Source organism: Solanum stenotomum, chromosome 12 (genome assembly GCF_019186545.1).
Source record: "Solanum stenotomum isolate F172 chromosome 12, ASM1918654v1, whole genome shotgun sequence".
NCBI classification, from domain to species: domain Eukaryota; kingdom Viridiplantae; phylum Streptophyta; class Magnoliopsida; order Solanales; family Solanaceae; genus Solanum; species Solanum stenotomum.
Genome location: NC_064293.1, coordinates 30,417,750 through 30,431,467, shown reverse-complemented (window position 1 = coordinate 30,431,467; position 13,718 = coordinate 30,417,750). Strand labels below are relative to the sequence as shown.

The 13,718-nt window shown below is 29.5% G+C and overlaps 1 protein-coding gene across 2 annotated transcripts; it reads right to left on the bottom strand.

Annotated features, from left to right (window-relative positions):
• Positions 1-5,448: 5,448 nt before the first annotated feature.
• Positions 5,449-10,242, bottom strand: LOC125846457 (diacylglycerol O-acyltransferase 2D). 2 transcript variants are annotated; one of them, XM_049525874.1, is made up of 9 exons: positions 9,898-10,242; positions 9,734-9,808; positions 9,548-9,633; positions 7,829-7,935; positions 7,587-7,742; positions 7,083-7,169; positions 6,721-6,818; positions 5,797-5,884; positions 5,449-5,582 (listed from the first exon to the last, which is right to left on the bottom strand). In XM_049525874.1, exons 1-9 carry the CDS (start codon positions 10,098-10,100, stop codon positions 5,481-5,483), a joined length of 1,002 nt encoding a protein of 333 aa, XP_049381831.1. In that variant the 5' UTR covers positions 10,101-10,242; the 3' UTR covers positions 5,449-5,480. The 2 variants fall into 2 exon arrangements, with proteins under 2 accessions (XP_049381831.1, XP_049381832.1); XM_049525875.1 differs by having other exon boundaries at positions 9,985-10,214.
• Between the last annotated feature and the right edge of the window lie 3,476 nt (positions 10,243-13,718).

Genomic DNA, 13,718 nt, shown 5'->3' with positions numbered 1-13,718 from the left:
AAAAAAAAAAATACACTATTAAGATGAAAATTATTAGTACTTAATATTGTTTTTTGAGTTATTAGTTTTAGGTAAGATTTTATCAACTCAATATTGAAAAACATCCTTTAAGTGAGACAATTATTATATGTATTGTTAACATAATGATATAAGTAATAAGTTGATAAATATTAAATAAAGATAAGAGTTAGAAATTTAGAATCATAAAATTTGACTCAAAAAGTTGATGACTTGGTATACCTCATTTTAATATGCTTAGAGTAATGCTTGAAACTAAAATTTAAAAGGAAATAAAAAAGAATTTGTAATTCACTTTGTTCAACACTTTTCACTGTTAATTCTTATTTTTAACAAAGTACAAAAGATGTTAAAGTGGATAAAATAATTTTTTTAAAAAAAAATTATACTTTTTATCATAAATAATTAATTTTTCGATAAAAAATTTAACACATAATTTATTCTTGACAAAAATTTGGGACCCCCGGAATTTGGGGGCCTAAGGCAAAGGCCTTATTTTTGAAAGCATAGAGCCGGCCCTGCTACAAAATGATACATTTATAGATACTTTTTATTTTAGCTTACATACACCGTTTTTTCACAACCTTATTGTATCAGATACATGAATATCAACTATAAAATAATACATTATTTAAAAATGTATCTTATCAACTGAAAATCTTCCACAATTGCATATTTATATTTCAAGGCAAATAATGTATCTTCTTCTAGAATCATAGACTGAATAAGGATGCTCAGATGATGCAACAACCTGTTAACATTAAAGAAATTAGTGATACATTCCATAAAATAGTTATTTATATGGATCAATCACAAACAATTAACTTATACTTAGTATCAGGTACAAAATATAACTATAATCTGATACATACCCTCATTCTTGAACATTTTGATGATTTTACAACAAATTACATGTATAATGTATCATCTATTTAGTATAGTATTTCACAAATACAACAAGATACAAAAATAGTAATGTATCATGCTAAATATTTGATCATGATACAATAATTTAAATCAATACTACATGTATCACACAATAATCTATTGATCTTTAAGCAAAACTTTAAATACAAAATTACTTATTTAATGTATCTAATTAATAAGAGTATAGTACTTGTCAATTTATACAAGATACATAAATATTAATGTATCACGATTGTATAGTCATCTTGAAAACACAAACAAAAAGTCAAATTAACAACACAATATATGTAATTCAATATCTCTAATTGTAAGATCTATTTTACTATGAAATTAAAGCTATGATCTATTTTATACATTGCAAATCGAGGCTCATATTTTTTCCAAATTCTTAAATGTCAGATCTTTTTTTTCTTTAGATTCTTGAATGTCAGATCTTTTTTTTCTTCAGATTCTTCATTGCTTGACAAAATCAAAATATTCATGTTGTATCTATACAAAAAATTTTTTGATAATTTTGAATCAAAATTGAAAGGATCTTCGACAAATTGGGAGAAGAAATTTGAAATCCATCACTTATGTATCGTTCATAACTCACCTTGTTTTCCCAGATTCTTGAATGTATTCATCATGTATCAGCTATTGTTTTTGACTTTTCAATCTATTACGATTTGGGTACAAATTGAAAGAAGAAAATTTGAATTGTTTGAAGCTAGACGAATTCGGAATAGAATTGAGAGAAGAAAATTTAAATTTTTGAATTAAAGGTGGGTGGATTTGGAAGAGAACTAAAAGAAGAAAATTTAAATTTTGATTTGATTGAATCTTTTAAGATTTGGGAGAGATTGAAATGTACTAGATTAGCGTAATTTGGGAAACTCACAATCAACTTTATATTCTCTTTCCTTTAAAAGTGTAACTTAATTTGTTTTAATGTATCTGGCTTGTTTGCTATGTATTCGGATAGCATTGATTTTGAGGGATTTTTGTAAATTGAAAAAGAATTGGGATAGAATGTAATTTAGGTCCTTACACTATGGGATTTATATAAGTTATACAAAAAATAATCTCTCTATTTCATATTAAGAGATTTTTGGGTTTTCGTCATTGCTCAATATAATTGAATTGTTCAAAGTTTAAGATGAATATTTGAAAAAAATAAAATCATATTTGTAATTTCCTTTATGAAGTTTGATATTTTTCAGAAGATAGCATTACATACAAAGTTATATTTATAATTCCACAAAAGACCATAATAAAAAGTATAATTAAAATTATATCTTTATATATATTTTTTAATAGATATATATTATCTTACAAATTCAATTAATATGAAATAAAAATAAATATATATTGAGTTCATACTAACAGAGACTTTTCGGTGTATATATATTGGGGAGGGGGGGGCACATATATCTTCATTAATTAAAAAGTAAACCCAACCAAAAAAAGAAAGGAATAATCAATCCTCCATATACACGTACTACAGGAATTAGTTATGATGAGGACAACAGCATCCCCTAAATTCCCTACAAATTAATTAAATCTATACCAATTCATGTAGCTCTTGAGTTTTAATTAATTATTTGAGCTCTCGGTGGTATTAATATATAATAAAATCTCATTAGGTGGTATCAATATATAATAAAATCTCATTAGATTAATATTTGATGAATTAATAATCACTTTAAGATAATATTTTTCTTTGATTTCAACTTAGGTGAATGAAAAAAATTATCCATTTCGATAAAATAATATGATAATATATCTTTAAAAGATCCTTATATAAATATATGGTTCCATTAATATTATTAACTAATAGTCCTTTAAAACTGTTTTTTGTTGAAATTTAAATCTAATTGAAGTTCATTCCTTACATTTTTTATTGCATCTAAAAGTTTTGGTATTGTCACGCATATAAATCTTTTTGAGTGCATGTGGGAACGATCTTTTCTGTACTCACATAATATTTTACGTAATTGATCTGTTAAGGTGGTACGACACCTTTTAAATGAAAAGCCACTTTTTGATATGGTTCCAAGAAATTTTCTATGTTGCTTATATAGTTTATTTTGTCACCATCATGCATTGAATATTTTTAGTAAAGATACAACGAACAATATTTGATTAATAAGAAACAGTGAACATTATGTATAATGAATCAATATATTTTTATAATGAATCATTTAAAAAAGTATATTACAACAAATCCTATATATATAATAAATGTATTTTTTTATATGAATTCAATAAACATGATACATAATTTAGTAAGATAGAATGATTTTGATGTATTTACTGTACTTTAGTATAATAAATTTATTTTATGTGAATTCAACAAATATGATATATAAATTAATTAGTAAAATACAATAATTTTGATTACTCATAAAATATTCAAAACACTCTTTAAATTAATAAATATTAATTCATCGATTAAATAATACATTTATAAAATAATAAATTTGTATCATCCCACTCCCACCTATATTACTTTAGAGGAACTTTCACATATAGTCATTCAAAAATAGCTTAACTATGCTCCATAACTATAGTTTGCTCATTACGATTCGTAGCTACATGTTATAGGGAGGAGAGTGACGAGTGAGATTGGGAGAGGAAGGAGAGAGGCGAGCGAGAGAGGGCAAAGAGTGGAGAGAGGCGAATTGTATATGTATATCTGTTGAATTGTATATGTATACTTATCAAATAATTGTATATATGTAACTAGTATATATATGTATTTGTATATCTAGCGAGCGAGATTGAGAGATGGAGGAGAGAGTTGAGCGAGATTGGGAGAGGGAGGAGAGAGGCAAGCGAGAGAGCGCAGAGAGTAGGGAGAGGCTAATTGTATTTGTATGCATGTCATATAATTGTATATATATGTGTGTAATTTGTATTTGTATATGTATAAAAGAGGACAAGTGACGTATTTAAAGTTAAAATTAAGTTGCGAGCTGTAATTAATTCAAACTATAGCTATATTAGCTAATTAACTAGTATATGTTTGTTTTTTCACGTAATTGTATAATTAATTACTTGCAGCACAGACATCGACTAAGGTTATTGCTAAGTACTTAGTGATTTTATCAAGTACTTCCATTCCGAATTACTTATTTACTCCCCGTCCAACAATAAGTATCCACTATACTAAAAATAGTTGTCCAGTTTAAAAAATCAAGAGATGATTTATCTTTTGTGTCTATTTTGCCGTTTCTATTAAATATTGCTTATCATCTAACACATTTCTCAAAATATTAAATTTAATAAAATCAAAGGATAAAATAATAATAATATTACCCCTATATTTATTGTTTCTTAAGGGATGTGCCAAATCTATAGTGACAACTATTGTTCGACAGAGGGAGTATCATTTAGTCCTTAGCATAAGTCATAACTTTATCTATTTTAAGAATTTAAGAGAGTCTCTTTACCTTTTTCCATATTATCCTTAATATTAAATAATTATATAAAATTGTAATAATCAAATTTAAAATTTCAAAACATCATTAATAGGATTAATTTAAGAGTAATATACACTTCGAAATAAAGCTTTCTTACTAAGTGTATCCGACCAACATGGGTCAAGCATAGAGGTGGGCATGGTATGGTACGGTATTTAAAAATTTTGATACCGTAATTTTGATATTTGATTTTGAAAATATTATACCATAACCATATCAATTTAATTCGGTATAATTCGGTATATTAAAGTTCGATTTCAACATTTTACGGTATGGTAAATCGATAATCACAATTTGTTCAACCTCGACTAATATATACTCGTATGATAGTGTATTATGGCTTCGACAATTAAAAAAGGTCTCAATTATATTATACTAACACATTACACATATATGCAAAATAAAGTACACACAACTCGTTTTGTTAATCAATTACAATTCAAATACATTTCAATCAAAATAGAGTAGTCAAAATTTTAACTTCTAAACATTAAGTTTATTCTAGGTTGCATGTTTGTTAGTATTTTAATAATATATATATATATATTATTTATGTAATTATATACTTCGTTATTGTATTCAATATTTCGATATGCTATATCTAAATATCAACTATCGTGCCGAATACCAAAATAAATTAAAATATATACCATATACCGCACTAAATACCATAATATCAAAACCACAATATTAAAAATTTCGATATGATATGATCTTTCGATATATACCCGACCATGCCCACCCCTAGCCATAGCCTAGCAACAAGAAACGGAGGCGTTGCCAGTTTTTTTAAAATATAATTAACTACAGTTTTCATCTTTATGCTTACTCAATGGTAAATATAACAATAATAATAAATTGAAATCAAGGAATAAATCAGAATAATCTAATCAAATTATAACGACTACAAATAAGAACATTAGTGACTGCAACTTTTTTCATTTATTTCTTTCTTCCCATGACTGCCTCTCTCCATGGCTACAGTTAGATGCAAATTAAATTGTATAGTCACAAGAAGATTTAGATACATATGAATCATGATACACAATAATGCAGAGTTATCATATAACATTAAAAAACTCTCAGTGGTAGATCTTCATAACCAACCCTCTTTTTGTGCCTTTCAAACAGTTCTTGCATTGCTTCAATAAACCGACTGTGCACTTCAGAAACCTTCAACAGAAAAAAAAACTAAGGTGAATTATGGGTCCAGATATTATATTTGTTGAAATTTTGTGAGTTTTAGCATAATATATACTCTGCATTGAAAATACTGGACACCTGGTGTTGAAGCACCAAATCAAGCCCCATATGACTAGACCACAATATTTATTACTCAGTGCCAATAGCAGAGAAAGAGACAGACTAACAGGGTGAACTGACATACCTCTTCAACGGTTGGCTCTGGATTTTTCTTGAGCACAATTGGCCTACCAACTACAACATGCATGGGTCGTTGAAATGGTACCGGAGAGCTGCAGTGAAACACCATGACATTACAGAGGTGAAAATAGCAACACGAGTGGCAAAATGCATTATAGACGTTTCTAAAAATATTCTAGGGACCACTATAGCCATCGAAATCCATCTTATGATGCTAGCACTACACACTCATTTTTCCTCTATTCTATTTACAATAATGTACTCTTTCACTGTTGGTGGTGATAGTAGCAGCTCTGCATTATTGGATCAGGGCGAGATTTAGTAATAAGGTAACAAAAGGTCAGAGTGAAAAAAAAAAACTTGAATAAAATAAAACCAATCCCAATCAGCCCAGGATGATGGCTGTACGTAGCTGCCCAGTTTGTGTCATTTCAGCCATAAAAGATGGGTTAAAATCACCATCATCAAACTCAAACAAAATATGGAGGTCAAAGATTTTATTGTATTGCAGAAATACGGGAGGTTGGTTGCACATGGTTCAAAGCTTTGTGAATAATAGGGAAGCCACTCCACTTAAATCATTCACACACAAATTAATGTGGTTTACTAAAAAAACAGCTAGAAACCGACCACACAAAACGACCTCTTGAGGTCGATTTTCTTATTCAATTTTTTTTTTTCAATAAAGAAGCTGACCTACTGAGGTCGGTTTACTTGGCAAAAAAAATGCAGGAAATATATTAGCTGACCTCATACAAGGATTTTGTAAAACAGCTATATTCAAAACTGTGAAATGTGCCTGACTTACACATCACAAGCTATGCACTTACCACTAGACCAAAGCCCCAGAGACAAGGGCCAGAGATTTTAGACTAGCTTCCTGGTATAGAAATCAATAGAAACTCAACAAAAATCTGAAATAACATACCCCAGCACGCCCCAAAAAAGAATTGGAGTGAACTTAATGAGCCTAGAGAATTCCAAGTACAGTTTCCCACTTGGCTTCCACCATTTGTAGACATCAGTCTGCAGAATTAAGGTAAAACTGTAAGCACACGCCAGGATAGTTTTTCAATAACACACAAAGATTTGTCAGCCCAAATATTTTAATAGCTTGCAAGAAAAATATTCAGTCCTGCTTGAAATTTTGATCATATAGACGGATACAAAACTCGCACAGGTTAGAGAACATTTCATGCCCAAATAAAGACATCTTTACGCATCGAAGCACAAAGATGGAAGTAAATACCTGAACACTATGTAAACGGAAATAGAAGAACAAAATATCACCTGGCCGAAACAGAAAACTGGAACCAGTGGTTTGCCCGCCTCTATGGCAATTCGTACAAATCCTTTTCTTCTTTGAAGGTAGGCAATCTATCACAGGTTAAGAGAGCAATAAGATTTAACCCCTCTCGATCCCAGCACACACAGTAAAGGATATGAAATAATCTCAATTTCACACATTGTTTTCCCCAACAGGAACTTAAGATGCATAGAAATTCTTTTACCATGCCATCAGTCCCAAACATACTATAATTTCTGGTCACATAAGAAAGAAAAACTAGACCTCTTTCCTCAAATATCAGATCGTTTACAATCCAATGAAGAGAGTACTTATTGAAAAGAGAGTAGAGCTTATATACTCTTTTGATGAGTTCCTACTAGTTATTCCTGATCAAAACTCCTTTTTGTGGGTGCATCTACTTGGTCTTACCAGGAGTTAGGAAGAAATGTGGTGAGTACAGCATAATATACTGGTTTGGAAAATACAATCAAGTTTCGAGATTGAACCTCTGATCCGTGTTCCATATAGAATGCCTCTTGAACTCCACCTGGCACTATGATGCAGCTGTAACCAGATGCCAAGAGGGATTTAAAATTTTTCCTTGTTACTGGTGCAAGTCCTAACCATGTCCAGATATGCCGCAAGAAAGGTGTATAGAACACCTGTCAATGTTTCTTCATAGTAAATGCTACAGCTGAAAATAAGACTATGTACAATTAAACTATAAGAACAAGGAATCAAGTCATACAGCAGTACTGGCAAGCACTTTGATTTTTGGGAGAGGCATGAAACCTGTAAGATCAGCAAGGGCAACCGCCCCAATAGGCCAAACGGAATGTGGCTCATACCCAAAAACTGTAAGTAACAACATCTGAGTTAGTCTGAAGAACAGGAACTGAAGATTTCTGATTTTCCATTAATGCGACAAGCACTCAGAATGATGTATCTAGTTCCTCGTAGAAACAGATACCATCTGCCTACAATGGAAAGGACGTGAGCAAGCGCCCCTTCAAAAAGAAGTGGATAATGGGAGCAATATATTATTATTCACAGTAGAGAAAAGAAACAAGGAAAAACAAAAGAGGAAATTTTAGAACATAAGCAAGCAAGAGAAATAAAGATTCGAGGACCGAATTACCCAAACTATAGAATACTCAACAAAACAACAGAGTAAGAGAAGAGGACCAAGAGAGCAAGAGCACAGGAGGATTTCTTTTCATTTGGCCCCTTAATCATTACAGCATACTCATTTGTTCTATTTTCTTTCAAACATATTTTCAAATCCTTAAAAAGTAATTTACATTGAAGGGGAAATTTTCTTTTTTATGGTCCTATATTTCATTTGTTCTAGAAATGCAAATTTCACACGCCAACACTTAAGGGCCAAGACCACGTGATATAGGTTTAAACCTGTCTAATTTAATTCTTCACAAGACACCAAGCAAATGGAATCAGAGTCAAATGATATAGAATCGTTTTAGAAAGAGTCACAGAAAACAGGCTGAGTGGTTGAGCTAATAACAAAATGAAACAAAATAATGTATCCATCCAGCCTCCGCAAGTGGACACAAAGACTGAGAAGCTATGCTCCTAAGAATGGAGATTGCTATAGTGAGAAATTTATCAAGAGAAGTGCATCAAAGTAGAAGTCTCTAGACAGCATTTAAGCTAGTTAGAAGTCAACTATGGTTTAGACAAAAGCAAGCCTCCCAAGGTGATACAGGTTTACATAACTTGTCATCTAAAAGCAATAGCATTGGTCAACTTATGTTGAAGCAAGCACACTAATCACTGTTTTGATTGAGATTGCAGTTGATTGGTTATTACCTTCAATTTACTTCTTCCATTTCAATTTATTTATTTTACTTTCATGTTAAGTGTATTTCAAAAAGAATGCATATTTTCCTTTTTTTGGTAACTCTTAAATTCTAACTTTCCACGCAACATGTTTAAGATTAAAGAACATTTTGGTACATTCTACGTATCTTCAATTTAAGACTACAATATTCGAAAGTCTTCTACACTTGCTTAAACACCATTTCAAATCAAAACCAGACAAAGTGAAACAGAGGGGGCAACATATTTACATGACAACAATCACACAATTATGCCAAGAAATGTACGGCTTTATGACGGATATAGATAGCTTGGTAATACCAATGTTTCCAAGTGATCGAGTGAATTGCAAGTTCATGAGCACACACAAAAGTATAAACTTTAATCAGCCCCTGATGTTTTATTGGAGTCTGCCTAAAATAGAAAAGTGGGGACTACAATTTTTTGCAAATTGGTAATTTCTTAAAATGCTATCATTCCGCAGGTAAGACAGCTGCAAATAGACTAACCAATTATAGCAGAAACACTGTGCTAGTCTCTTCTGGTTAGTTGATTCCCCAACCCCAAATCAAATTAAAGTAAGTTGATTTGTTTATACTTATCGAGGATGGATAGTAGTCACTAATTTTACCGTAAGCCTCATTAGGATCAAATGCTTTGATGTCCTCTACATACAAATGCACCGGAAAATAGCCACAAGCATGCTTACAGATGTACCTGAAGAACCCCAATTTTCAGCATCAATAATACAGCAGAAAATCAATAGTTTCCACTTAATCAGATAAATACTAAATTGCAACCACAAAAAAACACTTGCCTAGCTAATCTTCGCCCCAAATTATTTTTCTCATCAATCGGAATGAGAATAAGTATAAGCAATATTCCTATAACTCTGAAACAAAATTTCAACAAAGTCAAACTCAAACTAGTGGGCAGAAAGAAATAAGAGATAGAGAGAAAGTAAAGAGAAAACTAACTAACACGAGTGCTTTGGAGAAAGGAAGAAAAACAAAGGAAGCAATAAGGATTAAGAAGTTGAAATGGACAGAGCCAAGCCATAAGACCAACGCCAATACAGTATGCAATAATGACCCGGAATTCGTCCCTTTAAACTCCACCGGCGTCGGAGTATACGGCGGCGCCGGTTTTTGATGAATTACAGAATCGTCATCTCGTATAGCCATGAGTGAAAATTCAAATCGAAACGAATAAAACAGAAAAAATGAATATGAAATTAAAGAATTGGTTATGAATTTATAGGAAGAAAGTCGGGAATCATGCAGTAGCTAATTTCCCTTTTTTATTAGATAATAAAGAGGAGTGTTGGTTGTAGAATTGATGATGTGGTTCCAGCGACTTCGCGTCGAAAGCATCGACTTATTTTATTAATATTAACTCGTCTACTTTTAATTATCATCATTTTTATTTTTAAAATTAAATTATAAAAACTTTAATTAACCAGGTATTTTTTCATATATAAAAAATTATAATTTATATAGTTTTTGAATATCTGAATTTTTTGTTTAAAATATCAAATTAATATAATTTAATTTAATCTTAAAAATTAATTAATTAATTTGACTTTTAAAAACGTAACATAGCAAATAAAAGTGGACAACGAGAGTATAATTTTGATTTTGTGAGTTGTGATTTTGAAGTTAGCGCGTGGAATTTACATAAAACACGTGATTTCTACAGAGAAAATGACAGGCAGATAAAATATGGGTCCTTTCTTCATTCTAGTGGTCACGTTATGAAGGTTAAAAATATTTATTTTGTCAAAAAGATATCATTCATTTTATTTTATTTTACTTGTGTTATTTCGACTTTTTATTTGTCCTTTTTTATTTGTTATTATTTATCTATAATATAGAACTTTTCATCCACTTCATAATTAAATGACTAATTATTTTCAAAAATATAGAACTTTTCATCCACTTCATAATTAATAGGGGTAAAATGATAAACTCACTATGTTATTAATTATTTTCTTAATAGGTGTGTCAATTCAAAAGTGGACAAGTAATTAGGGACAGAGGGAGTAGCAACAAAGGGAGTAGTATAATTTACATAAATTTATCGTGCTAAAAGCTAATTCCATTTTTTCCTATGTTTTTTTTTTTCAAATTAACAAAAATCTCTTAAAACTTATGGATTTTAGATACATTACTAGACTTTCGAATATATCAACAAACATCTGATACATAAGGGAGGATGTATCAAAGAGAAAATAGGGATGTATAAGAGAAGGGATAGAACATCCGGATTCATAAGGGAGTGATGTATTTGGAGGGGATAGGATGTATCAGCGAGAGGAAAGTGATGTATCCGAGAGAAGATTGTTTTTTAATGGTAGGAAATTTTAGAGATAATGGCAAAATAAAATGTGTATTTAGGTGATTTTTCTAAAAATGTATTACTCTCTTGTTCACTGTTATTTGTCACTTACTTCTAAAATAGATTTTCATTTTTAGTTGTTATTTTTGACATATCAAGAAAAGACAATCTTTTTTTTCCATATTTTACCCATAACATCAAATACTATTCTCCATATCATTCTTTAAGACCCAATACTAAACATTTATTAGTAGGGATTTTATGGTAAAATACTTATATGAATAATTATTTTCTTAATATGTGTGTCAAATCAAACAACGACAAGTAAAAACGAATGGATGTAATACTTTTTTCGAGGAATCAAATTGTTTGGCCAAAATTGTTTTGGAAAGAAACTAAAAATTTCTATTATAAAAAAAAAAATTAGAAAATTATTTTTTCCAAGATTAAAATATTGTTAGCATATATACATATTTAAAATAATTTATCTTTATAAAATAACCTTAATATTGAAAGTGCGTTGATACTTATATTTTTTCATAATTTGACTCTCCAAAACATTTTTTTTTAAACTTAATCAAACACAATTTATTTGAGAAAATGATCAAAATGGTCCTTAATGTATGGGCTTTGATTCCATTTGGTCCTTAATGTATGGACTTGATGGAAATGGTCATTTATGTATCATAAATTGTGATCAATTTGGTCCTTAACCCTAAAATTTTAATGGCAGCGATTATTTAAAAAAAAATTAAAACTAAAATAGCTATACGTGGAGCGATTTCCCATTATTTTTTAAGCAGTCCTCGCCTCAGGAATTTTTAATAAAAAAAATTTAACTTTTTTAAGAAAATGGCTGCTATAGCAGCTATTTCTATTTTTTAAACGTTGTTGGGGCAGCGTTGTTAAAAAAAATAAATTCACAGCAGCGATTTTAAAGAAAAAAGAATTTTTTTTTTGGACCGGCAGCGATTTTTATGTTTTTTAAAGGAGTAACACCGTCAATTTTGTCAGAAGAAAATCGCTCCGTCAGAAGCGATTTTGTCCTTTTGGTTAAAAAAAAATTGATGTGCCATTTTGGAATTTTTGGAAACAGGGGAAGGAAAGTCTTGAACGAGCGCATCTTTTACATATTCTATGTATTTTGACGGTAAAATAAAATAAAATATTAATTTTAGGGTTAAGGACCAAATTGATCACATTTTATGATACATAAAGGACCATTTCCATCAAGTCCATACATTAAGGACCAAATGGAATCAAAGTCATACATTAAGGACCATTTTGATCATTTTCTCCAATTTATTTATTGAAGCAAATTAGCCAAAAACGAATTAGCCTAAATCAAATTATTTATTTCAAATTGAACTTTCTAGCAACAAAAGTCTCTTTTTCAGCCAAACATTTTGGCAAATGTCTCTTTTACAACCAAACATGTTACAGGCTGTACATACGTTGGGTTAATTTAGATTTTTTAAATGACAAATAAATTAGTTGCGTCAAACTTCAAAATTTATAAATTATTTTAATAAAAAGAAGAAGATCTTATCAGATTATTATTTTTCTGATAAAGTCTTTATATAATAAATATATAATTTGTGCTTCCATTTTAATTTTTTTAATAAGATAAAATAATTTGAAGTATTTCTTTAGAAACTAAACACAAAATGTGAGATGAGTGATGATTGTATTAAAAAGTACTAACAAAAATAATAATTAAATTACATAAAGTAAATATTATTAATTAATAAGTCATAATAAAAATGATTATAATCTAAAATTAATAAATCATATTAAACTAAATACAAGTAATAAATAGTAATTATATGACTAAATATTTAAAATAAAGTTATGCACTGGCACTATTTAAACAAATGCAAGATTAAAGAGTGATTATTTAACATAATATCCTTCTTAATGTTGAATTTCGACATTAATATTAATTTGATTTTGATTTTAATTTTTAAACTTTTATTTAAATTACTAATATTATTGAGCTATAAATTTTATTGAATTTATTTTGCCAGCATATAGCCTCTAGCCGCAGGCTACGTATTGATTTTATTTTTTATAATAAAAAATTAAGAAAAGTAGATCTATGTTACCTACTCCCATTAAACTATACTTTTTTTTTAAGATAGCATTGCTAACCTTGACTGGATTCTAATTGATTAGATTAAATACCTAGATTAACTAGAGGTTATTCAATGAACTTTAATATAGCATTGACCCATTTTTGATACTATATATGATTTCTTGTTGTTCTTGGAACGAACACTCATGTGTATGTGATAAATACGGGGGCTGAGCCAAAATTCTAGCTACGAATTTTTTATACCTAATGAATAGTTATTTTCACTTAAATTATACTACATGTTATAATTTTTACAAAATTTGAGAAACTGTTATTTTAAAAATTCAAAATTTTGAATCCGTTTCTATTTGAATGCAAAGGATTCATATGT

Bases quoted from the DNA above. Each gene is read 5' to 3' on its own strand.
- LOC125846457 (XM_049525874.1), bottom strand. From the start codon at position 10,100: ATGGCTATACGAGATGACGATTCTGTAATTCATCAAAAACCGGCGCCG. The intron at 9,809-9,897 runs GTTAGTTAGTTT...ATTTTGTTTCAG, and splicing joins CCTTTCTCCAAAGCACTCGT to AGTTATAGGAATATTGCTTA. The intron at 6,819-7,082 runs GTGATATTTTGT...TTAATTCTGCAG, and splicing joins CAGTTTTCTGTTTCGGCCAG to ACTGATGTCTACAAATGGTG.